This window comes from Phymastichus coffea, unplaced genomic scaffold (assembly GCF_024137745.1).
Source record: "Phymastichus coffea isolate CEN01 unplaced genomic scaffold, Cenicafe_Pcof_1.1 PCOF00002, whole genome shotgun sequence".
NCBI lineage: Eukaryota > Metazoa > Arthropoda > Insecta > Hymenoptera > Eulophidae > Phymastichus > Phymastichus coffea.
Genome location: NW_026706813.1, coordinates 4,055,001 through 4,080,921, shown reverse-complemented (window position 1 = coordinate 4,080,921; position 25,921 = coordinate 4,055,001). Strand labels below are relative to the sequence as shown.

Here is a 25,921-nt window from a genome sequence, read left to right as displayed (position 1 = left end):
AATCATATGACATAATTTTTTGAGATTACGACTCACAACGAATGACGTAAAATTAAATATAATTATTGTCTAATTATATATTTATAATTGCACATTAGTATAAATTATTATAAAATAATTATATAACAATCACATAACATGTGTGATGTTTCGTGATAAATCTCTAAACGAAATAAGACTAATAGTTAGTGATATCGTATATCAGAGAACAAAATCTTGTTTGTGCTGAGAGCCTCACCATGCTGTTGTAGGCGGCTCTTCCCTTTTATAACACCTAAGTGTCATGATAGTTCTCTCGCGCTCTCTCAGTTAACGGTAATCGACGCATAAATAAGACTATACAAAAAATTAAACATATAGGAATTTTGTTTTTCATTTACAATCAATATATAACAAAGTATGTTCATTTTTTTAAAATTTGTTGTATCAATTTTATTTTTGCGAGAAAAATGTATTCATAATTTCGTCTACACTGCCGATCAATTAGTTTTGCCAATCCAAATAGAGATTTCTCAAAACTTTAAAGTTAAATATCTCAGTTAAAAATTTATATACAGGGAGCAGACGGCGCGCATTTGAAAGGCCTTTTTAAGACATTACAAATATGACACACACACACACATATATCAAATACGACTGATGCGTTTCTCTAATTATTTCTAACAATAATTCAACTTTGAAAATTCGATTTTTTTGCCCACTTTTGACTTCTACCTGTATCGTAAAGAAAAATCGTATGATAATTCAAAGTACATAATTTTGTAGCTTTTTTCAAGCGCTATCTAAAACATTTATTAGAAGTTTAAATTTCTCCAGTTTATCGTGTTCAATGGAGTTTTTACTAAAAAATGACCATTTTGGTGAACTCAAAATATTTTGGTAGATACGAGAGATAAAAAAATATTTATCTAAAAAAAATGTTTACTAATCCAAATAGAATGCAATAAAATTTTTTCAGATCTTTTTTTCGAAAAAAATTATTTACTATATTTTCACTTGCCCTAATTTTTTAAAAATTTCCTTCAATCAACAAATGAGACATAATCTATATGAATATTGTATTTTTTATGAAGTAAAACAAAAGTACAGTTATATTGTACTTGTTGTACAAAAACTTTGGCTCAAAGATATCATTTTTATATTTTGATATTATGTTATTACAATTTGTTTATGCGTTTACAGTTGACGTCATATTGTTATAAGTATCAGTATTATATTTATAAATTTGCAATTTATAGAAATTTTGGCAGACAGTTATTTATATTTAGCGTTTAGTTTGATTGATAAAGATGTATATGAGTATTGAATGTATCAAATTAGTAATAAATTAGTATAAAATTTTTATTTCATTTCTTGATAATAAGATGAAATTATAATGTTCAGAGATTTTTGCTTTGAATATAACAAAGAAGAAAAATTTATCTATCGACAAACATGGGATGATTGTAGACCTTCATAGAGCTCGGAAAATCAATCGCCAAATTGCATATAAACTGAAAACTACGAGACGTATTGTGGATTGCAATGTTAGTAAATTTCTTAATCATGGCACTCGAGCTCTTAGATAAAGAGGTGATAAATCAAAAGTGTCAACTAAAGAAAATGATAAGTATATAGCACCAATTAGTTTACGTAATACGTAATTAACTGCCGCTAAAATCAAATCTAACGTTCAATAACATCTCAAAAAGTCGATAAGTGAAGTAACTATCAGAAGAAGATTTCGAGTACAAGGTCTTTTTGGTCGAGTAAATGTGAAAAAAACTTTTACTCAGCGAAGTGAACATTAAAGAATCTTTACTTTTATGTTAGAGAATAAGAATACTTTACTTTTATGTTACTTTTATGTTAGAGAATAATCTTTACTTTTATGTTAAAGAATGTTTTACTTTTATGGCCACGAAGCACAAAAATTCGACTACTGCTGATTCAAAAAAGTTTTATGGAGTTGTAAATCTAGTTTCAAAATCTTTGGGTTATTGCAAAAGGATAATTTAAGTACATCTAAGAGTGGAAAGTTTTCAGAAAATTTTATTGTGCCAAATTAAACATGGTGGCGAATGGGTGATGGTGTAGGGATGTTGTGCGGGTTCCCGTGTTAGAGTGATCTTACAAAAATAGATAGGATTTTGAAATAGAAAAATTGTTCTTACATAATTTAAAAGCATATATTTCCATCAGGAAGTAAAATAATTGGTGCAAATTTTATATGGCAACAAAATAATAACCTAAAATACACTTCTATCTTGTATAAAAATTTCTTCAAGAGTCTTGAAACAAAAAAAAAATGAAAACGAGGATTTGGCCTCGTCAATCTCCGAATTTCAATTCTATTGAAATAAGATGAAAAGAGCACCATCGTTCTGTCCGAAAAGAATACTCTACATCACAAACAGATTTATTGCAGCAAGAATGGAAGAAAATTTTAGAAACTATACTAAAATAGTTTATTAACAGGATACCTAGAATATGCCGTGCAGTGATGAAAAGTAAATGTTTATTATTATTGCTCTCGGAAATATAATTTGCAAATATATCTTTTAGAGTTCGAACTTGATTTATTATAACGTAGAAAAGTTGAAACGTGAAAATAAGATATCATTTTTCATTTTGTATTTTTTTAGTAACTATTTCTTCGTTATTCAAAATTCTGTTTCTTATATTAATACAATATTCATCAGTTTTTTGATAATTTACTAACCTCTTTAATAATTTAACTGTATCTCTGTTCAATTCTATTTTTGCTATCGCACTAATTATAATATCAGTATTTTTATTAATATTCACTTCTAGGCTCATTTACATACTTAAATAATCGGAGCCTGAGTTTTGTTTCCCTTTAATATGTTCAAAACCAATGTTATAATCCTGAATCGATAAGATTCAATGAATTATTCTCGTATGATTAAACTTACTACAATTTAAAAACGAAACAGTTTCGTGGTCAGTACGAACTATGATTTTTTGCCCCCATTAAATAAGATTGTAATGTATACAACGATCATGCAACTGCGCTTAACACTTCCTTCATAGTAAAATTACTAATTTCACTACCTTTTAAATTACGACTAATAAAACAAACTATTTGTTCTTTTGACAAACAAACTATTTCGATCGATACATGCTAATGTTATATCTTTATTGAAAGCTGCAATAATTTTATAAAATGCTAAGGAATGTTCATGAGGCCATTTGAACTTAACATCTTTTCTTAACAAATCTAATAAAGGAATACTCAATCCCGCATAATTTTTTGCGTATCTCGTATGAAAATTTATAAATCCTAAAAACGATTGCAATTCTTTAACCTTTGTAGATTCTTTAAAACTTTTGATCGACGTTATTTTATTAGAAGCAGGAACAATTCCATTCAGAATAAGAAATTATCCTAAAAATTCAAGTGTTTGATGACAAAATTTCGATTTTTCAAGATTAAAAGTAATATTAAATTTCTCATATTTTTCAAAAAGCAATTCTGGATGATGTAAATGTTCAACAGAATTAGATCTATGGATATTATCTACAAATGTCAACCAAAAATCTCCCAATTTAGAAGTTACTTCACTAAATGATCTTATTAATGCCGCTGAACTTGTTTTTATGCCGAATATGGAAACATTAAATTCAAATACTCCATTTAATATTATAAAAGCTGAGTAGTATTTACTTTCTCCCGATAAACCAATTTGTTAGTAACTACTTATTAAATCTAAACTTGATATAAGTGGTTTTTTCGTACATTGCAATAATACATCATCGATTGATGGTGCACATTTATAATCATCCTCCAATTTTTTATTCAACTTACACGCATCAAAACATAAACGAATGTTGCCTTTCTTTTTCGGCACAACAATCATCGAAATTATATAATTACTTCTCGATGGTTTCTGATACCTAATTTCAACATTTTGTAAATCTCAATTTCTATTTTATCCTTACAATATATGGGAATTGAATATGGTTTCGAAAAAAGTGGTTTATCATCTTTCGAACGTAACTCATGAAAATGTATATTAATTAATCCTAGCTTTTTTGGAAAATATTTTAATAAGTGTTTGAATTTTATAACTTGATTAAAACTTACAAGGGAACTACCCTAACCCGACCCTACCGATTTTAATGATTTTTAGATATATTGTAATGCTTCAAAAAATATCCACTTTTAAGGGGTGAAATCCACCCTTGAAAACCACCTCGAAAAATAGGTTTTTCAATATATCTCTGCATCTTGTGACGGGTGAGGCGATCGTTGAGATTGCTCGCCCTACCTTGCCTCTCTCTCTTCCGCGTGCCTTTCTCTTCACCTCTGCCACATCAATGTCTTGGTGATTTGTTTTTAAAAAAATTATTAATTACACAGACACACAAAAATAAAGTGGGCCGTTCCAAAGATGGCACCTATGTACACTTATGTTTTTTGGTGTGCTGAATCCGAGTCCACCGTCAGATGGCCCTACATCCTTCAGTTACTCGTAATCGGGGTAAACTACCTTTAAAATTCGGAAAATCTCTACTAAATTTGGATTCTTCCGTTTATAATACATTTTCATAGATGAGTTTGGATCCTGGTATAATATTTACAACTACAGTTCTATATTTTAATGGGCTGAAGTTGAATTTTGGGATATCAGAGTTATGCAACCCTCTAAGTTTGCATAAAACCGTCCCTAATACGGAAAAATTCTTGTCACGGTAGAAAATTACGGGGATTGAGGGAATCGGAGTATCCGGTGCCAAGCTTAAAGAATAAAGTTGCACGTAGACTCAGGTGCAGAGCATCTTTTATAGGTTTTCGAAATTCATAACCACATAAGTCTGCAGATAACCACCACTAATCTTGAAAATTCCCTGTCTAAACAAAAACTGCGGTAATAGTATCAGAGTATCAAATGCTGAATTAAAAGAGTAAAATTGTACTACTCTCAGAGGCAGAACAGGATTTAGAAATTATCAAAACTCGCAGATCCCTAAGTCTGAAAAAAACTGTCCCTTAATCCGGAACACAATATAGGAATTTCAATTCGAAAGAAAAAGAATTTCCTCCGTAAAGTAACAGTAAGAAAAATTTTGATAGTCAAAAAATTACTCTGCGTCTGCATGAACTGATTCTGTATCAAAATAGCCGTAAACTTATTTCAGAAATTCGTCATTTTCTTCATTTGTATCGAACTCGCGTCTTTTCAAGCGATCTGTGTAGTGAATTTCTTTTTCTCTCCTTTCCTTTTGTTTCAATATCCCTCTTTAACATCCAACAGAAATCTGCCATCATGTTATGTCCCATCTTCCTTGGTATCTACGTTTCATTTCCTGTATATCCTGATGAAATCGTTCACCTTGTTCTTCAGTGTAGTCCCCGAGATTTACGGAAAAATAGTCCAGATGAGACTGCAGGAAATATAATTTCAAATTCATCAAACAACCCAATTTCTGATAATTCTCCAGCAGTTTATTAACTAGAATCTGAGACTGATCACTTTTTTGATTTCCCAGGAAGTTTTGTGCTACTGCTTTGAAGCTGATCCATGCTTTCTTCTCAGTTTCGTTCATTCTCGTAACAAAGTACTGATCTGCAAATAAGGTTCGAATTTGTGGTCTGTCGAAGTTTCCTTTTTTTAACTTCGTATCACTCATTCCCGGAAATTTAGTTCCCAAGTCCGGGTTCGCAAGCACAGGAGCTTCAGTGAGCGATTTTTTCAGTCGCTCAAATGCCTCCTGTTGCTCACCGCCCCAAACCCACGGCTCATCTTTCCCCAATAATTTCGTGAGTAGTACCTTTATGTCACTTTCATTTTCGATAAATTTCGCGTACCAACCCACCATACCCAGGCAAGTCCGAAGATGTTCTATCGATCGAGGCGCCGGGTAGTCCATAATCGGCTGAATCTAGCCTGGGTCTGGACGCAGACCCTCACTGTCCAGCCTATAGCTAAGATACGTCACCTGCGTACAAAAGAAGTCCGATTTTTTGAGGTTGATCTTCAAGCCTACCTCAACTAAACGCCGAAGTACTCTTTCCAACCACTGCATGTGGTCCTCAAAATTCGCACTCACTAACAATAAGTCGTCCATACGAGGTGTGATCAAAAAGTAAGGTGAATTTTGAAATTTAGCGGGCTACGTCCGTTCGATCTTCGACTTTTTTATTTGGTTATGTCGGTACACTCGTCTAGAACATACGTTCCAAATTTCAGCTTTGTAGTATGTTTGGTTTGTTTGTGAGAGGCATCAAGGTTAGAAGTGTTTTGCGTGCTCCACGATTTGCTGCTGTCTAAAAACATGGATCAAAGAGTTTGCATTAAATTTTGTGTGAAAAATGGAATCAAATGTTCCAAAACACTTGAAATGCTGAAAGTGGCATACGGTGAGTCTACTTTAAGCCAAAAAAATGTTTACAAGTGGTATAAACTCTTCCAAGAAGGCCGAGAAGACACCGACGACGAACCTCGTTCTGGACGCCCCAGCACATCAACAACTGATGAGAATGTTGAAGAAGTGAAGAAAATAGTGTTGGGAAATCGTCGAATTACCATTAGAGAAATTGCTGATGATATTGGCATCTCATTTGGTTCGTGCCAATCAATTTTGACGAGTGTTTTAGATATGAGACGTGTGTCAGCGAAGTTTGTTCCGAAATTGTTCAATTTCGACCAAAAGAAACGCCGCATGAGCATCGCCCAAGAGCTACTGAATGACGTCAACGATGATCCAGATTTACTCAACAGGGTTATAACAGGTGACGAAACATGGGTATACGGTTATGACGTCGAGACTAAGACTCAATCGTCCCAGTGGAGGCATTCTGGATCACCAAGACCAAAAAAAGCACGCCAAGTTCGATCAAATGTAAAGGTTTTGCTTACAGTTTTCTTTGACTGCAGGGGCGTGGTGCATCATGAGTTCTTGCCACAGGGTAGAACAGTAAATAAGGAATATTACCTGCAAGTTATGCGCAATTTGCGTGAAGCAATCCGCCAGAAATGTCCGAATTTGTGGAAAAATAAAAATTGGCTTTTGCACCATGATAACGCCCCTGCTCACACATCGTTGCTTGTGCGCGAATTTTTGGCTAAAACCAACACAGTAACGATGCCACAGGCACCGTATTCCCCAGATCTGGCCCCCTGTGACTTCGTCTTGTTCCCAAACCTGAAGAGGCCCATGAAAGGACGGCGTTTTGCCACGATTGAGGAGATAAAGACGGCATCGAAGGATGAACTAAACAAGATCACAAAAAATGATTTTTTGAAATGCTTTGAGGATTGGAAAAAGCGTTGGCACAAGTGCATTATATCCGAGGGGGATTACTTTGAAGGAGATGAAATAAAAATTGATGAATAAATAAATATTTTTTGAGAAAAATAAAAATTCACCTTACTTTTTGATCACACCTCGTATACCAGAAAACATTCTGCGCAAATTCCGGTCCGAATAGCGCGTCCATGAAGCGTATGAACGTCGCGGGCGCGTTTACCAGGCCGAAGGGCATTCTATCAAACTCCCACAGTCCCAACCCCGGAACCGCAAACGCAGTAAATTGTTTACTTTTATCGTCTAAGGGAATCTGCCAAAACGCCGACCTGAGATCATCCTTTGACAAAAATACGGCGCCGCGCAGTCGATCCAAAATTGAATCGAGACTAGGCATCGGGTACGCATCGTTCTTTGTCACTTTATTTACTGGACGGAAGTCCAGACAAAATCGATACGTCTCATCTGCCTTTTTCACCACGACCGGCGCGCTAATCCATTGACTGTCTGACGGCCTGATTATCCCTGCGCGTCACATTCTCGTCGTCTCTTCCTGAGTAAACTTCAAGATCGGTGGCAACATCCGTCGCATAGGCATTTTAATCGGTCTCGCATCCCCCACATCTATCACGTGTTTGATTAAATTCGTCACGGCCCGGACAATTCCGGATTCGGGCACTATGCTGTGCACCAACGCCAATACCCGTTTACGCTGCGCCTTCATATAGCTCACGAGTGCTGCGCACTCGGCGAACACATGTGCCGTCCCATCCGTATTACTCGCTAAGGGAATCCATTCTCGCGAGCCCTTAGGTCGCCATTCCCGTCTCTCGATGCTAATATCCTGCATCCATGCGTTACAAAAATCCGCGCCCAAAATCAAATCATGCGCGCACTGCGCTACGGCACACGCGATCAACGTCCCACTCTTCCCTCCTATCTCGAGGTATAATTTAAGATCACCCAAAGGGTCCGGTTCCTCACCCGAATATCGTTGGCGGCCTCAATCGCAACCCAAACCTAGTCTCTAATCCCGGGCCCACGACCGTCACCTGCGCACCCGAATCCAACAACGCTAAATAATTATTTCCATTTATTTTAATGGCTAGAAAAAATCTATTTTCTACTACGGCCACCTGAGCTGCGTTGTTGCCTTCATCGTTTCACAGCCTCGCTTGCGGCTGTCCGAGAGTCGCGGAGAGCATCGCGGTGATTCCATCGTCCCGCGCTCTACCCGCGTTCCATCGAACCTCTCTTTTACCTCAGGCGCATCCGAGAGCACCAGGAAGCATCGTGGAGACTTCTCCATCACGCACTCTTCTCGAGCTCAATCGGATCGCTCTTTCTCTTTTAGCGCATCCGAGAGCAGCTGAGTGCGTCGTGGCGACTCTTCAGCCACGCGCTCAACCTGCCCTCGATCGGATCGCTCACTCACTACTCCAGACTTCCTTTTTGCGACAGTGCGATCTTCCCTCTCATCCACTATATCTCGCGGTTTCTTTGTTTCGATTCCTACTGTTTTCCCAAATTCGACATCCTCGAGATCCGACACTTTCAACTGCTCATAATGGCGCGACAGACTATCCCAAAATTCCTCTGCCCTATCCGTAACTTCTTCTGAGTACGCGCCTCCAATTCCGCGCACCGACCTATCAATCGTGCCGTTCTTATTTTGGTCGCGCGGCCCGGCTGCGAATAACAACGCAGCCTCACCGGGCTCGACCACTTCATTACCGTTTACCTCCCCATTGACGGATCTCGTTGCGCGAGCCACCCTATTCCGGTGCACCTCAAGCGCTAACCGCGCTCGCCCGAGCAAACCCAAGCAGGGGTCGACGAGCGAGTTTTGGCTCCCACCTGCGAGTTTCCCTGTGGTTCCAGTCCACCCGCACACTTGAGGCAGTTCTGGAAAACTATCCCCGCGGTCCCGCAAACCTGACAGCTAACCACGGCCCCCGGACACATATTGGCAAAGTGTCCGGCTTGTCTAGACCGATAACAGGTCGGAGGCGGTCTACCTCTGTCGCGGTTAACGCGATTCGGACATTGCGAGCTCCTATGCCCCCGTCCTCCACACGAAAAACAATTTCCCCCGAACGTGCGCGAACTCACGCCTGTGCCCTCACTGCCTTGCTGCGCGCCACTCTGCTGGGGAACTAAACTCGGCGAGACCGAGGCTCGCGTCCGTACTGCACTCGGGTCTGCCGGAGCGGCCGAGGGTGCGGAATTATTCGCACTTACGAGTATACCTCCGCCGGCTCCTGCACCCGAGGTCAGCCTACCATCCTCGCCCTGCTGTGCTGCAGCCGTGAGCACTTCATTCTTTGACATGTCGCTATTCTTCCCCTTTAACCGCCTTCTTGAACGCCGCGCACTCGATCTATCCTCCGGTGTCACCTTAACGTTCTTCTCCGCCTCTATCACCGCCGTCCTTGCCACTTTTCTCGCTGGTTCCGCTGAACTTCTATATGCCGCGTCCTGAACTAGTATACTGTCGGCCGCCTGGGGCGGTTGCCATCTCTTCTTCCTTGTCCGCTGACGCTCGAATAACGTCGGGGCTGACGCAGACCTGAGCGTCCGAAAGTCCTTAGGCGCCTCGGTCTGCGACCGACCAGCCCCGCTGTGCCCGGCTCACACTCATCCGAACTCGATGACTCGCTCCAGCTATCTTCCCATTCACTTGCCGATGGGCACCTCGGCCTATGCTCCTCTTCAGATCCCCCTGAATAGGTAAACCATGGTCTAGCGCGCGGTGACGTACCCTCTATCTTCACGGTGTGATCATAGAGCTCCGCCTTTCAACAGTTCCTTCACTAATTCCTCCCAGTTCTTCATGACCTCCCCTACCCCGCGTGATAATGCCGGAGTACTCGTTTCCCTGTCGGACAACCCTAAAACTCCCTCCTCGGTTTCGTCGCTTTCCTTTTCCGAAAAAAATTCGTCCTCTGAAACCGGCTCACGCGAGCTACCTTCCCACCGACGGCGCGATGCAGAACGAGATAATCGCTCCTCCCGGCTCCGCCTATGCGGCGTCCGAGCTGCCGTTATGCCCTCAGCACGCGGCGCATCCTGCCTACCTGCTTGCATTCCCAACGCGGCCTCTTCTACGCGTTATAAATTATTCGCGTTCTCGGATAACGCTGTTCGTACTTCCCTACGCATAACCAATTCAGGCAGGCTCGCGACGATATTCCATACTTGTCCGAAAATGTTGGACTCCCCCCCCCCCGCCCCCGATACCCTGGAATCTACCTCTCCGTGAGGCGCCAACTCATTCCTCGTATGGACGGGAGCCGTCGCCCCATCATCCGACGCATTTTGGACATTATCTTGCCCGTCCTCGTTCCTATACTCTGACCCGCTTCTCAGCGCCGCAACCGGTCGCGGCCACTCGTCCGCGGATGCCAAGCTCTCTCGCCTGCGAATTAACGCAGGCTTGATCTGGCCCTCCACTCGTCCGTCGCTCACTCCGCTTTTATCCGGTTGCAGGTCCATATTGACCTCGCTCGATTCCTCAGGCAGAATACCCTCCGGTGGGCCCGGCATCAAACCCGTCTCATAGTCGCCAGGACTCAGGGGCGGATTAAGTTCCGGCCGCTCACGCGAGATCATGTAGCACATAATGCGCTCCTGGAGTTCCCTGAAGCTACCTATCACGCTAAGACCATAAGTTTTAAGGAGACTTATTAACTCCGCGGGCGGCGTCTCATTGATTCGCCGCTTAAGAGCCCGTACCGATCTGTCCTTTAGGATTTCACGCCATTCGGCGGCATCTTGATGAGTCGCTTGCTTCTCGCGCCGCCCGGATACCCGATCAACTGTCACGCTCGCGATGTGGGCACAACCGACGATAATTATATAAAAAAAACAAAATTAAACAAAGGGCACTAACTTGTCCTTAATCACAGTCCGACCTACACTCTTTGTCGGCGGATGCGACTTCTACGCATTCGCTTTGACTCTCGTTTGTCCGTTACAACTCCAATATCCATAAAATAAAATAATATTTCAGGCAGTGCGGATTATACGCACTGCTCTGAGTCCTTAATCTCACAATAAAAACACCATTATTCTAACTACTCACTCTCGCCGCGGCTCCCAGGCTAGGGCGGAACCTTAGATAATCCGCTAGTCTAAACAAATCACTATTCAACAGCCGTGCCGATCAAGCGTCTAACTGACAACATTGACAATAACAGTTTCTTAAATCACCACGCTTGTCCGTCCTTTTACCGGCCGTATACTGTAAATATGGTGAGTAGTGGCCTTTGCCGTGCCTGAGCGCAGCTACGACAACACAACCATGCTACGTATCCGACCGCGCATCTCTCTCTTGATCGGCGCGCTCTGTGAACCCGAGATCAGAAGTGCAAACAAACACCGTTCGAGCTGCGACTTAACGCAGCTCGGCCGGTCGTTCGACCACCCCCCTCTGAGCCTCAACCGACCTTTTCAAATTCTTTCATTTCCACGAATTGATTTTCTATTTTAGAATTCCGGACTATAATATCCCTTATTATATATTATATAATATATAATAAGGGATATTATATAATATATAATAAGGGATGCCATGTAACACGTTCGTTTATATTTTTCAAGTTTCGCGTCCGAAATAAGCCCAAATAATGTCGCGTCACAAATTATTTTAAAGGGAAAAGGCTCGGAAGGCATAATCGCTTCGTCGCGGAAAATTAATGAGGGCTTTAATCATCCGGCAATATCAATAATCGTGATTTATCTAATTATAAGTGAGAGACAGGTTATATAAGAATCATTTCTTGAATGGTTAATTACACTTTGATTCAAATCTCATTATTTACATCCAGCGTTCTACTTGTGCGTCGGCCAAGTCCGGGTTAGTCTGTTCCGTGCGAATTAACGTACAGGGGACAAAGCGTCACCTTTCAATTTTTCCGCGAATTCCCATGGATGTGGTGCGAATTCGATGCACGCAACCACTCTTTCCGCGTCCAGCCGATACGATGCCCAGACAGAGAAATCGAAGCGCGCAACGAGAAATGAACAAGGGTACCTGACCTTAGGAGGGAGCGCTGTAGTGGAAGTCCACGTCCGCTGGCTCGACTACGCTGTCCTCGGAGAAGGTGAATATGTCGATCACGGCACAGTTGGTCCTCTTCTTTAATGCCTGGTATTTTCGGTAGTAACTGGTGATAGCGCGTGTCACACTTTCACTCGTTGCGAGACTAATCCAGCTAAGAATCACGTCGCTGGTTAAAACCGTATTGCCCTCGCGATCTCACGCTTTCCGCGATGTCTTTCGCACCCCTCCCTACAGGTACCTAAACGGCCGAGTGCCGCCGGCTACGCATACATGTGCGACTCACGTCGGCGACACTACTTTTCTCTCTCTTTTTCCTTCGCTTCCCGCTCTCGTTCCGTCTCTTCTGTGCCAAATATCCACGCCGATCAGGAATCAGACCTGAAACAGAGCCACACCGTGCGTCGATACTCGGTTTGAATCAACCGAGACCGATGTGGCAGCGGCTCAGGGTAAGGCACGCGGAAGAGAGAGAGGCGAACAGGGCGAGCGAACTCAACGGTCGCTCTGCCTGCCACAAATGAAACATATTTGAAACTATTGATCGAAAGAAGTTTGATATTGGTGAAAAATTACAAAATTGTGGTTAATTAGTAATTACCAATGTTTATTGAAAATTGAATTTGTATTTGAAAACTATTGACTAAAGGCATATATTTTGTAACGGGGTGATTATCTAGCAAGAATGAGAAATTTATTTAAGCACAAACTCCCATGATGAAGAGCTAACCGCCGCTCCGTTAAACACGTATAGTTATACGTTTATTCGCCGTTACGTCTGATAATTTCGTTTCAGTGTCTTCTTTCCAACCGAGTTGAACTCACCTTAAGTCACTTGACTTGCGACACTCGATCTATCTTAGGTGTGACTAACTTTATGCCTAATCCGCTTAATCCCCTAGATGAAATCGGATTAAAACCTAAGCCTTTATAGATTAATTAAGCTAACAGGAAACGAAATGACGTAAATAACGAATAAAATTAACTAATTCAATCAATAAAAACTACAGTCTTTTATGGGCCGAAAGACTAACGCACGCGAATAGGATTTACAATTAATTATTAATATTCGGTGAGAGAGAGAGAGAGAGAGAATTCAAAAATTGCCGCGAAAACTAACGCTCGGCGCGAATACAAAAATCGCGATTGACAAAATACTTTCGAATGTATTTTGTCACGTGACAATAAAGGGAGGTACAACTACCCTGCGGTGTAATTACGGTGATCAGCAGTAATTGTTGATGAAGAAAATCAACTGTCGATGCTCTTCCAATTGATCAGCTGCGCTGCCTCGCTCTCCAATCTGTTACAATTTTCTGCTGCTATACTAGACGATCAACCAAGTTACCCCCGGACTTAAAAAATCTTAAAGACAGTTCTGCTTTGAATAAAGATTTTAATTCAATCAGAGCCTTGCATAGAGTCAAAACTGCGTCTACTTCACAAGTCTTAAGTGATCTTAGTCCAATCACTAATTTACCTTTTAATAATTATAACAAAATGCTGCCAAAATTAGATAATAGTAGTAATTCCGAGGCAGACATTATACTAAAACTAAAATAGTATCAGGGTGTGTAGTACTGTTGAAAGATGCTTTAAACGTAGTATCTAAGTTTGATGGAAAGCCAAGTCTATGAACTCAATTTGTAGGAGGATGCAAAGAAACATTAAGAAATAATAAAACGATAATGAATTTTTTTAATGAATTTTACAAATTTTGCAAGTTTTCCTAATTTTTTTTATATTAGGACTATTGTTTTTTATAGTTATTACGATTTCCTGTTAATTCTCTAATGTTAAGTAAGTATTATATATTATTATAGTCAATTAAATTCGTAATAATAATTATAAATAATAGTCACTCTTACTCTCGAAAATAATACTCTAAGTACCCTCTTTGGAGAAAAGGGCCAAAGCTAAATAAGGATTGCCTTTTCTCTCTCCGAAAACTCACGCATAGGGCAATAAAAAAATACTAGATAGGATAAGAAAATTTTTCCATCAATACAAAACTCAGTCGTCATCGTTTCATGGGCCTGAAGAAGGAGATTTCCACCCAACCACCTTCTGGCTATAAAAGCTGTGCGCAAAGCCGCGCAACAGCGACGTTCGGACATTCGGACGTTTGGAAGTTTGGGAGTTCAACACTCCAACAGTACGAAGAAGAATTCAATAGTGAAGTAGAGAAGGACAGTCAGCTCGAAAGAAACTAGCTGAAAGAGATAGAGAGTAGAGAGCAAGAGCGATGCAGTTTTCATTACAAACTAAAGCAATTAAATCAAAAGTAAGAATAATTTTATTTGGCTATCTTTCCTTTCTTTGCTAGTATCTTTCTGGACATTCATTAAGCTTGAGTTTGACAAATTTACATCAGATTCCCTTAAGAACACATTAAGTGAGTATCTGGTGTATTCGTAATAACATTTAGTTATTACCTATCCCGTAAAAATACAATCTCATCTACGCAACAATATTACTCGTCCTGGCTTATGCGTTATACGTAAGCCAAATCAGAGCAATTCTGAGCTTACACTTACTTCAAGCATTACTGAGAATGACCTCGATGTCACAAGATTCTCCAAAACTAAAATTAACAGTTTTATCTGGTTTTTAAGTAATATAGCCGTTTTTATACCAGAAATACTTTTAAAAAATCGCATATCTCTGTGAAGAAAATTGGTTATGTAACAGCAATTGTAATGTTATAATCTTATTTCTTAAATGTAAATTCAAATCATAATCTATACTTGATCTGAAAATTGCCTCGTGAAATTTGTCCAAACCCTAAAACTATATCCATCAAGAGTCGTTTCAGTGGGAATTTTAACAATTCAATTCGTTGGCATCGTTTTCTCTACAACTCTATCACAATGTCCACTCTAATAATCAAGTAAAAGAATTGATTAAGGACCAACATTTGGATAAAATAATTCTATTAACCAAATTTTGAACTACTCTGAAATAAATAAAATGTTGTTATAGAATACTTTTTTATATTATTGTATTATGATACATAAACATAATGTCACTTGTAGTTAATTTTCCAGATTTTGATGTTTTCACATGCACATTATTTCGTTTTATCAAAGTTGATTGAACTATAGGACCAAATTCACCGGTTTATTCTTTTAATACTGAAAAGAGCGGTGATAGAAGTTTCCCTGTAGCTGATATAGTTGGTTGAATTGTGTAACTGCGTTGTCGATGAAACTGACCGTATCAATCATTGTAATTGTTTTTTTCTTTCTGTCGCTAATGTCCTTCCTGAATACATTTCTAATTGAAAACTACTCTGATCTAAATTATAAATATTTTCTATTCTAATTCTTGGTATAAAAGATTTCATATCAGCACTAGTTTGATGCTCTGAAGCACCTTCTAATTTTTTTTAAGTAATAAATTTATGTTTTAGGACAAAATTGTAAACATTAATATCAAATTCACAGAAGCCTTGAATCGTACATCTTCTGAGCCGAGTTCTCTTTGAGCTTGTAACACCTATTTACATATATTCTTGTCATGACCTATCGGACCAACTTTAATAGCAGTTTTGAAATTCTTTAATGTATACTGGCAGATTCGTGCAATTTTTTCTCGATAAGTAACACTTTTATTTATTGATTTGGTTCAACGTTTAAGTTGATTTATTGATGAAACTTTTTTAAATCTGTTACTTACAGTTTATAACTATTAATTTTTTCCCTTTTTTCTGTTTCTCCAATTTTCTAAGGCATTATTTTTATATTCAAATGGTACTTTTTCAACATCATTTGTATAGCGATTTATTGGTGCAAACTCTGGAATAGAAAAGTGATTTTCTAATCCAGATGATTTTCTAAAGCATTGCTCAAGAGCTGTTAAACGACGTCAATGATGATTATGATATGCTCAAAGAGTCATAACTGATGACAAATCATGTATTTATGGTTATGACGTCGAAACTAAAGCCCAATCGTCCCAATGAAAGACTCCAGAAGAGCCAAGATCGGAGAAAGCACGTCAAGTTCGATCAAATGTCAAGGTTTTGCTCATTTTTTTCTTTGATTATCGTGGCGTAGTATATCAAGAGTTCTTACCACCAGATCGTACGGTCAATAACCTTGATCTTATGCCCCATTTGCGACAAGCAATACGACAAAGCGTCAAGAATTGTGGGAAAACAATTCATGGATTTTGCATCACAATAATGTACTTGCTCAGTTATCGTTGCTTATGTCGAACTTTTTAGCCAAAAACAAAACCAGTATCATATTTACCTCAGGTACCATATTTACCGGATATGGCTCTCTGCGACTTTTTCCTGTTCCCAAAACTCAAGAAAACCATGAAAGGACGGAGGTTTGAAACGATTGAGGAGATAAAGAAAAAATCGCTGGAAGAACTCAAGGCTATATCAGAAAGTGCTTACCAGAAGTGCTTCGAGAATTAGAAAAAACGTTGGTACAGGTGTATTATATCTGAGGGGTATTAGTTTGAAGGGAACAACATAAATATTGATGAATAAATAAATATTTTTACATAAAAATAAAAATTCATCTTATTTTTTTAACACACCTCGTATTCTTCATGGAAATCTAACGTTTCTTCAATAATCCTGTCCATAACATTGAACTCATATGTTACATCTATTAATATTTGTTTCAACTTCTCTAATAAATCAATTTCTTTGAAATTAATCTTACTGCTTGGTATTTGTAAGTTTTGAAATTATGAAAATAATAAATTCAATTCGTTCAAAGCATTAACCTTCATAATTAAATCTATTCTGTAATAATTCTTTGCCCGCTTTTTGATTCCTTCAGAATTAATTCATAAAATAATTATAAAATAATTTGAATGTTATTACAGAATTATTTTATGAAATAATTTATCAATAATTTTTGAATTATTTTAAAAATATTTTTAGGATTAATTCTAAATGAATCAAAAAGCGGACATAGCATTAATACAGAATTAATTTCATGAAATAATTATAAACGAATTAAAGTATTATTACAAAATTATTTGATGAATTGATTTTAGAATAATTTTGGGTTCTGGAAGATTAGAGGTTAGGGATATCTTGGTTAACTAATATAGTTCGCTTGAGATATGGGATATATTTAATAACAGAAAAAATAATTAATAAACATGCTGTGACAGGGATTAGTTGGGTTAGCCTATTTGTGGTTTGGTAGGGGAGATATTTGGGGTTGGGCTGGTGAGGCGTTAAGGTCCGATTTCTGCGAACATAGCTCATTTGTGATGTAGAATATATTTAGACAGGCATTAGGATCACGAGAGGAGATGGCAATCCTCATTTTCTAAGGGTCATTTGTTGGTGGAGGATGTAGTTTATAGAGGGAAAGTGAGGAAGATCCACGTATCAGAAATTGCCGTCGAGATCTCCCACGCACGGTGAGCGCGTTGACGCTTCTATGCACTATTCCAATGCTCAGAGCTAGGTAAAGGTTGCCAGTAGAGATACAAACTCACGAACAGCATCGTCTTTGCAGATGTCAACCTCTGCTGGACCTCAACAGCAAGGACTAGGAGGCGTAGGGTCCATCGCCGTTTCGCGGCAGATGTTTCAGCTGCAATGGGGAGGAACACGAGAAGTTACAGTGTCCCTACGTAAATGGACATTAGAACTACCAAGCACGCGGAGCACTAGTAAGTTACTGGTGCTACTGAATTGGCCATTATACCCCCGATTCCCCTCAGGAAGTCGCAATTGAATCGTGCTAAAATTGCCGGGCGCCCAATTGCACGTTCCGCACTTGCATCAACTACGACCCAATCCGTCGGTTTGTAGAACCGGCCAGCAGGGAACAGTAGCCCTACTCTCTCCACAGTAACTTGTAGAGGGCTGTTAGCACGACACGCAGCAAATGGGACGAATCCGTAAGAGTCCAAGAAGACACGGAGCCTGAGACGTATGAATACTAGCGAGAGCTGAGCCGACGACTTGACAGCTGTTGACAGGTGACTGATGACAGCGAATCCCAGGAGATATATAATAGGCCAGAGAACACAAGGTGGTTATTACGTGAAAGAGAACTTGCGAGCGGGGAAACGCAGCAAGATACCCTCGGTTACCGAACTTCAAACATGTCCATTAAGTAGCTAAGTCGGTTGCTTGGAAGTGAGGAGCTGTATAAAGAAAGTGTGAAACGCGACGAAAGGTCTTCAGGGATGGGTGTTGTGCATGACACAACGGGTACCCGGTCGCCTTTGGATACGAAAATACCTCCCACGTTAGATATGGTGACGGGGAATCGTCCTCTGCTCCTGTTATTCGGCGACATCGGCGGTAAACCCTACAGTGCGCTGTATGATACTGGAGCACAGACATCCGGATTGGAGTCATTGGGAGACTCTGTGGCGAGTATTAGTGTCGTGACAGAGGCCCTACCGAGTGTGTCTCTGGGCTGTGTCCCTGTGATGATTGAGAATGGTGTGGCGAGCTTAACGAACCGAGTTCTACGTTCGAATGCGAATTCTTCGTTCGAAGCTGAAGTTGCCGCAGCATGATTGTTTTGTTACTATCGCATTAAAAAAAGTGTTTTATTATTTTTCTCAACTGTCGTTGTTTTGACACCTCCGTATAAACTATTTATAATAAAAGCTAATTATCAATATCAGTCTCTATACATTTATTCACTTCATTGGTGACCCCGACTACAAAAAATAAATACTATAAAGAAGAAGAATGGTATTCCCACGTGATGACGAGGTTGAAGCAGCCAACATTCGTGCGCAACTCGATCAACTTCGTGCCGACAACGAGCGGCTCGTTCAGCAACTCGCCCAACAGCAGCAGCAACAACAGCAGCAGCAGAATGGAGCGCTTGCAGCAGGCCTCACAGCAAGCGGTACGCTCACCTAGGCTAACCTCACCCCGCGCCAGCAGTTCATCGGGTTGCTATCAAGCTACCGCCATTTTGGTCCGATCGACCAAGCATGTGGTTTGCGCAAGCGGATTCCCAATTTTTCATCTCAAACATCAACAACGAAGTAACGAAATTTCATTATGTTATTTCGCAATTGGAGACGCGCGTTGCTGTGGAAGTCGAGGATATCATAAGCAATCCTCCTAACGAGACTCCATACACATATTTGCGCAGTAAACACATTGAGCGTCTGTCTGCTTCAGAAGAGCAGCGTGTGAAGTGTCTGATTAGTCAGGAGGAACTCGGCGTCCGCAAACCCTCGCAGTTCCTTCGCTATCTTCGCACGCTCATTGGTACGACGATCATCCCGGATAACCTATTGCGTCAATTCTGGCTCCAGCGCCTTCCGTCTTACGTCCAGGCGATCATCACTGCGCAAATAACTGCCCAACCTGCTTTGACCCTCGATAATCAATCGAAATCGCTGACAAAATTATCGAGGTATCACCGGCAACTCCTCTATCCGTCAGAGCTGCATCTTCATCAACTTCCATCGAGCAAGAGTCGTCGCATAGCACGCTGATTTGCACCATCGAGTCTCTGAGCAAACAAGTCGCAGAGCTTTCGACGCGCGATTCTCGCAGAAATGAGAATCGCAGCAACAATCGTGGACGATGTTAACGCAGCCAGTCTAGACAAGACTCAGGCTCTGATTCTTTACGCCTCTGCTGGTACCAGGAAACGCCGACGGCAGTTCGTAAGGACGGCGTCGAACTGTTTGTCTCCGGGGAGCCGTCTCTTTGTGACGGATCAAACCTCCAAACGAAGTTTTCTTATCAACACTGGCTCTGATATTTGTTGTTATCCTCGTCGTTTTCTTCGTGAGCGTTTTTCAGCCACTAATTTTGACTTGATAGCAGCAAACGGTAGTAAAATTAAGACGTACGGTTTCCTCCCGCTCAATCTCAATTTTTGTTTGCGAAGGGAATTCAAATGGAAGTTTGTCATCGCTGACGTTGATGTGCCAATCATCGGGTCCGATTTTCTGTCGCACTTCCATTTGCTACCTGATTGGCGTATGAAGCTTCTCGTCGATGGTACTACTAATTTAAAAACAGATGCTCAAGTAAAGAAAGTTTTTCAGCTTAGTGTCAAAACGGTTGATTTATCTTCTTCAACTGAATTTTCGCACATACTCGCTAAATTTCCCGATTTAACTCGTCCTTGCGGTAAACATCGTGACATAAAGCACGAAACCGTTCATTACATTCGCACTACTCCAGGTCCTCCAGTCTCCAGCACGTTTCGACGTTTAGCTCCAGATAAACTTAAGATCGCCAAGCAGCAATTCAACGATATGATCGAAGCTGGCACAGCTCGCCCCTCATCGAGTTGCTGGTCGTCGCCGTTGCACTTAGCTCCGAAAGGCGAGTCGGACTGGAGGCCTTGCGGTGATTATCGTCTTCTTAATCGTCGCACTATTTCAGATCGATATCCGGTTCGGCATATACATGACTTCACATGCAATTTAGCCGGCAATATATTTTTTTCAAAAATAGACCTCGTAAAAGCTTACGATCAAATTCCTGTTTTTAAAGACGATATTTGCAAAACTGCTATTTCTACACCTTTCGGACTTTTTGAATTCCCTTTCATGACGTTTGGTTTACGTAATGCTAGTCAAATGTTCCAACGTTTCATGGATGAAGTTTTGTCCGGTTTAGATTTTTGCTTCGTATACATTGACGATATTTTGGTTTTCTCTCATTCCGTTGAAGAGCATAAACGACATCTCAAAATTATTTTTGACCGTCTTTCTCGTTACGGAATTATGGTTAATGCATCAAAATGCATCTTTGGTGTGCCAAAACTCAGTTTTCTCGGATATATTGTATCTTCTGATGGTATTCAAGCTCCTGAAGAGCGCATCACGGCAATTGAAAATTTTTCTTCGCTGGAAACTGCGCAGGACTTACGACGTTTTCTCGGGATGATGGACTTCTATCGACGATTTATTCCTCACGCATCAGAGTTTGAAGCTCCTCTCCACGATACCATTAGTAATCCCATTCTCAAAGGCAAACAAAAAGTACCGTGGACTCAAAAATTTAAAAAATATTTTCAAGCTTGTAAAGATTGTCTTTCTTCGGCCACTCTTTTAGTCCATCTTCAAATTGACGTAACTCTTGCTTTACTTACTGACGTTTCGGGTTTTGCTATTGACGGAGGTCTTCATCAATTTGTTAACGGTTTTTGGCAGCCCCTCGCATTTTTTTCAAAAAAATTGACCGCTAAACAAGTAGAGTTACCGGCGTATTATCGGGAACTCCTTGCTATCTACGAATCAGTTCAACATTTTCGTCATTTTCTTGAAGGTCATCACTTCACCATTTTCACTGATCACAAGCCTCTAATTTACGTTTTCGAACAAAAACGTGATAAATTACCTCCTGTACAACGTAATCAGGTCGCATTCATTTCTGAATTCACCACAGATATTCAGCATATTAGCGGCGCAAGCAACATTATTGCAGACACACTTTCTCGTGTTGAGGCAATTTCCAAACCTTTGGATTACGAGGCGTTGGCAAGATCTCAAGAAAAAGATGAAGAAATCAAGACTTTCCTAAACCAACCTACATCTCTCCAACTCAAAAAGATCGAAGTTCCTGGGTGTCAAACACTAGTATATTGTGACGTTTCTACAGGTAAAGCAAGACCTTTTCTCTCTGCTCCATTTCGTCGTCAAGTTTTCGAACAGCTCCACAGCCTTAATCATCCAGGTGCCAATTTGACCGTTAAACTTATTAGCGATCGTTTTGTTTGGCCTTCCATGCGTAAGGATTGTCACAATTGGGCTCGAGCTTGCTAGGATTGTCAACGCTCTAAGATCTCACGTCATGTGAAGTCATCTATTGGCACTTTTGACCTTCCAGCTCACCGTTTTTCGCACGTGCATGTCGATATCATTGGTCCTTTGCTTTCTGTTCGTTCTCTTTAGTACTGCTTGACAGTCGTCGATCGTTTTACTCGATGGCCGGAAGTTTACCCTATTGAGAACATCACTGCGGAAACCGTCGTTCAAGCATTCCTTAACTGTTGGATTTTGCGTTTTGGTTGTCCTGAAATTATTACATCGGATAGAGTTTCACAGTTTACTTCATTTTTATTTTGTGTTTTTGACAACTATTTCCGCATCATGCATAAGCATACCCCCAGTTGGCATCCTCCAGCCAACGGGCTCGTTAAATGTCTTCATCGACCCCTCAAGGCTGCTATCATGGCTCATGCTGATGTCAATTGGGTTGATGCTCTTCCACTTGTCCTCCTTGGCATTCGTTCTGCATTCAAGCCAGATATTGGAGCTTTATCTACCGAATTTGTGTTTGGGGATACCTTCCGTCTTCCAGGCGAGATGTTTTCATCCAGCGTCCCTAATTCCGAAGATATTCCAACTTTTCTTGCTGCAATTCGTGAGCACGTGGCTCGTCTCCGACCTGTAACAACTTCCAGACACTCGAAACCTGGTATATTTGTTTTCAAAGATCTCGAACACTGCACGTTCTGCTACGTGAAGGGCCAGAACTATGATCTCTTCAACAACCGTATAGAGGCCCTTACGAAGTTATTGAACGTAACGATAAAACAATGACTCTCAAAATCTACAACAAGCCAATCACTGTTACAATTGACAGAGTAAAGCCTGCCTTTATCTTGAACGATCAAGAACCTCCACCGACCTACAGCTGATTCAACGTTACCAACAGTTTTTATATCGTCGCCGAAGCCTACATTTTCGCCTACACCGCCAGCATCAGAAAAAGTGGTTACCACATGATCTGGAAGAAGAGTGCGATTTCCAGATCGTTTTCAACCCTGAACTTCCTCACTCCGCAGGGGGGTGGTATGGCGAGCTTGACGAACCGAGTTCTACGTTCGAATGCGAATTCTTCGTTCGAAGCTGAAGTTGCCGCAGCATGATTGTTTTGTTACTATCGCATTAAAAAAAGTGTTTTATTATTTTTCTCAACTGTCGTTATTTTGACAGCTCCGTATAAACTATTTATAATAAAAGCTAATTATTAACATCAGTCTCTATACATTTATTCGCTTCAATGGTATGGTCTCAGTGGCCATCAGTCGTTCCCCGGGGCAGTGAGATCATTTTCGCCCGTGGTTCTAGCGAACAGTGATCATCAATGGAAGTCGCTTTCATACCCTCGTCGGCCAGGGGTGCTATAGAGGTTAACAGCGAAACAGCGACACTTGAGCTCGTGGCGTACCTGAAGAATGAGTTGACGTCGTCAATGAGCCCGTTCGGAGCGGCGTTGTTTGCTGGTTGGCCTCTCTCGCAAACCGAACGATTGGCGTGGGAGCACCGGGAAAATGTGGCTCTAAGAGCCCGATTGGTACCAGTGGAAATATCCCACCAGAGGAGCAGGTTGGAGTGGAATAACCATTTTAACTGCGGTTCTGCTCATCAGATGTTACCTCTCTAGAGTGCATTCGCGAATCTGCTTTTGGATATTGTGGAGCGGCTTTACGCGGGGCTAACGATGAGACTCCGGACCGTTGGAATGCGAAGGTTGCAGACGGTCATCGTATATATTTTCCTCTGTTTTATTTTATTCATTTGCTTTCTCTTTCTTTTCCAAATATTCTAAATAACGTAAAAAAGGCTTTTAACCTTCAATAAATGAAAAAATAATCTTTACAAACTTTTTTTATTTTCTTAATCTAAATAATCTTAAACGTAAAAATCACACGTTCGGTTCCCTATTTGGGTGCCAATTTTATGATCTTTTCAATGTCGAACTGATCGTAGATCGGAACCCAACGTGAATCGCGTAATAAAAGCTAGGAATAAGGTTATTTTCTAGAATAGCTTTCGTTTCACGAGTGAATGGCCTCGTCACTTTGTCATGGGAATAATATTCTCGGAACAAGTTTTTTATATGATGAAATTTTCGAAAAAAAGGCTCGTTCCTTCAATGGTTAGGAGTAAATCGGTGGAGCATCAATTTCTTCTCTGCCTCAAGTCTAGTAACAAGGATAATTAAAGATTTCTCATGTTTTTTATTGTTTAGCGACAAAGTATATTTGCACGCTAGTGGAAATTGTGATGACGAGCAAAAAGTAGAGCCAGAACAAGAATACCAATCCAAGCTTGTTCGCCCTTGTATGTCTAATTTCAAATTGGCGTGTCTTATTATACTAATGATGATAAATTATGTGCCTAAACAGATTAACGTGATAGGCATATCAACAAATAAGTTACATCCTTAAAGATGTCTTTGCCTCTTTAAACTCATGTTGATCATTTGTATATCTGCGTTCTATATTTGTATACGAGGTGTGTTCAAAAAGTAAGGTGACTTTTCAAATTTTACGGGCAACGTACTTTCGATTATCGATTTTTTTGTTTTGTTATGTTGGTACACTCTTCCCGAACATCTGTACCAAGTTTTAAGTGTATAGCATTTTTTGTTTGGTTGTGAGAGGCGTAAAGGTTATAAGTGTTTTGCGTGCTCGGCGATTTCTTGCTATCGAAAAATATGAATCAAAGGATTTGCATCAAATTTTGTGTAAAAAATAAAATAAAGTGCTCCGAAACACTTGAAATGTTGACGATGGCATACGGTGAAACTGTTCTGAGGAAAAAAAATGTTTACAAGTGGTACAAACTCTTCCAAGATGGTCTGGAAGATGCCAATGACGAGCCTCGCTCTGGACGCCCAAGCACGTCAACAACTGATGAAAACGTTCAAGCAGTGAAGAAAATTGTTCTGAAAAATCGTTGAATCACTATCAGAGAAGTTGCTGAGGACGTTGGTATATCGCTTGGCTCGTGCCATGAAATTTTTTCTAACGTTTTGGGCATGAGAAGTGTGTCAGCGAAGTTTGTTCCGAAATTGCTAAATTTTGACCAAAAGAACCGTCGCATGAGCATCGCTCAAGAACTGTTGAATGACGTCAACGACGACCCAGATTTACTCAAAAGGGTCATAACTGATGACGAATCATGGGTATATGGTTATGATATCGAAACCAAAGTCCAATCGTCCCAATGGAAGAGCCCAGATGAGCCAAGACCGGAAAAAGCACGCCAAGTTCGATCAAATGTCAAAGTTTTGCTCACTGTTTTCTTCGATTACCATGGCGTGGTGCATCAGGAGTTCTTACCATATGGACGTACGGTCAATAAACAGTATTATCTTGAAGTTATGCGCCGTTTGCGAGAAGCAATACGAAGAAAACGCCCAGAATTGTGGAAAAGCAATTCATGGCTTTTGCATCACGATAATGCCCCTACTCATCTTTGCTTGTGAGAGATTTTTTGGCCAAAAACAACACCACAATCATGCCTCAGCCACCATATTCACCGGATTTGGCCCCATGTGACTTTTTCTTGTTCCCAAAACTAAAGAGACCTATGATAGGACGGAGATTTGCAACGATTGAAGAGATAAAGACTGCATCGCTGGAAGTGCTCAAGGCTATACCGAAAAGTGCTTATGAGAAGTGCTTTGAGGATTGGAAAAGCCGTTGGCATAAGTGTATTGTATCTGAGGGGGATTACTCTGAAGGGGACAACATAAATATTGATAAATAAATAAATATTTTTTCTTAAAAATACAAAGTCACCTTACTTTTTGAACACACCTCGTATGTTGCAATACTTATTATCGTTCAAAATCTTAATTTCTGGTCTTTTTTGGATAGATTTTAATGAATT

General features: G+C 40.3%; 2 protein-coding genes across 2 annotated transcripts in view; one reads left to right on the top strand and one right to left on the bottom strand.

Annotated features, from left to right (window-relative positions):
- The window catches only part of LOC131663734 (rhodopsin-like), a 409,861-nt gene that overhangs the window by 757 nt on the left and 383,183 nt on the right, over positions 1-25,921 (top strand). The window lies entirely within an intron of this gene.
- LOC131663585 (uncharacterized) lies at positions 5,269-5,874 on the bottom strand. Its single transcript, XM_058934061.1, has one exon. The coding sequence runs from the start codon at positions 5,872-5,874 to the stop codon at positions 5,269-5,271; it is 606 nt and encodes a 201-aa protein (XP_058790044.1).

What these genes read in the sequence shown, in the direction of transcription:
- LOC131663585 (XM_058934061.1), bottom strand. Translation starts at nt 5,874, where the DNA reads ATGGACTACCCGGCGCCTCGATCGATAGAACATCTTCGGACTTGCCTG.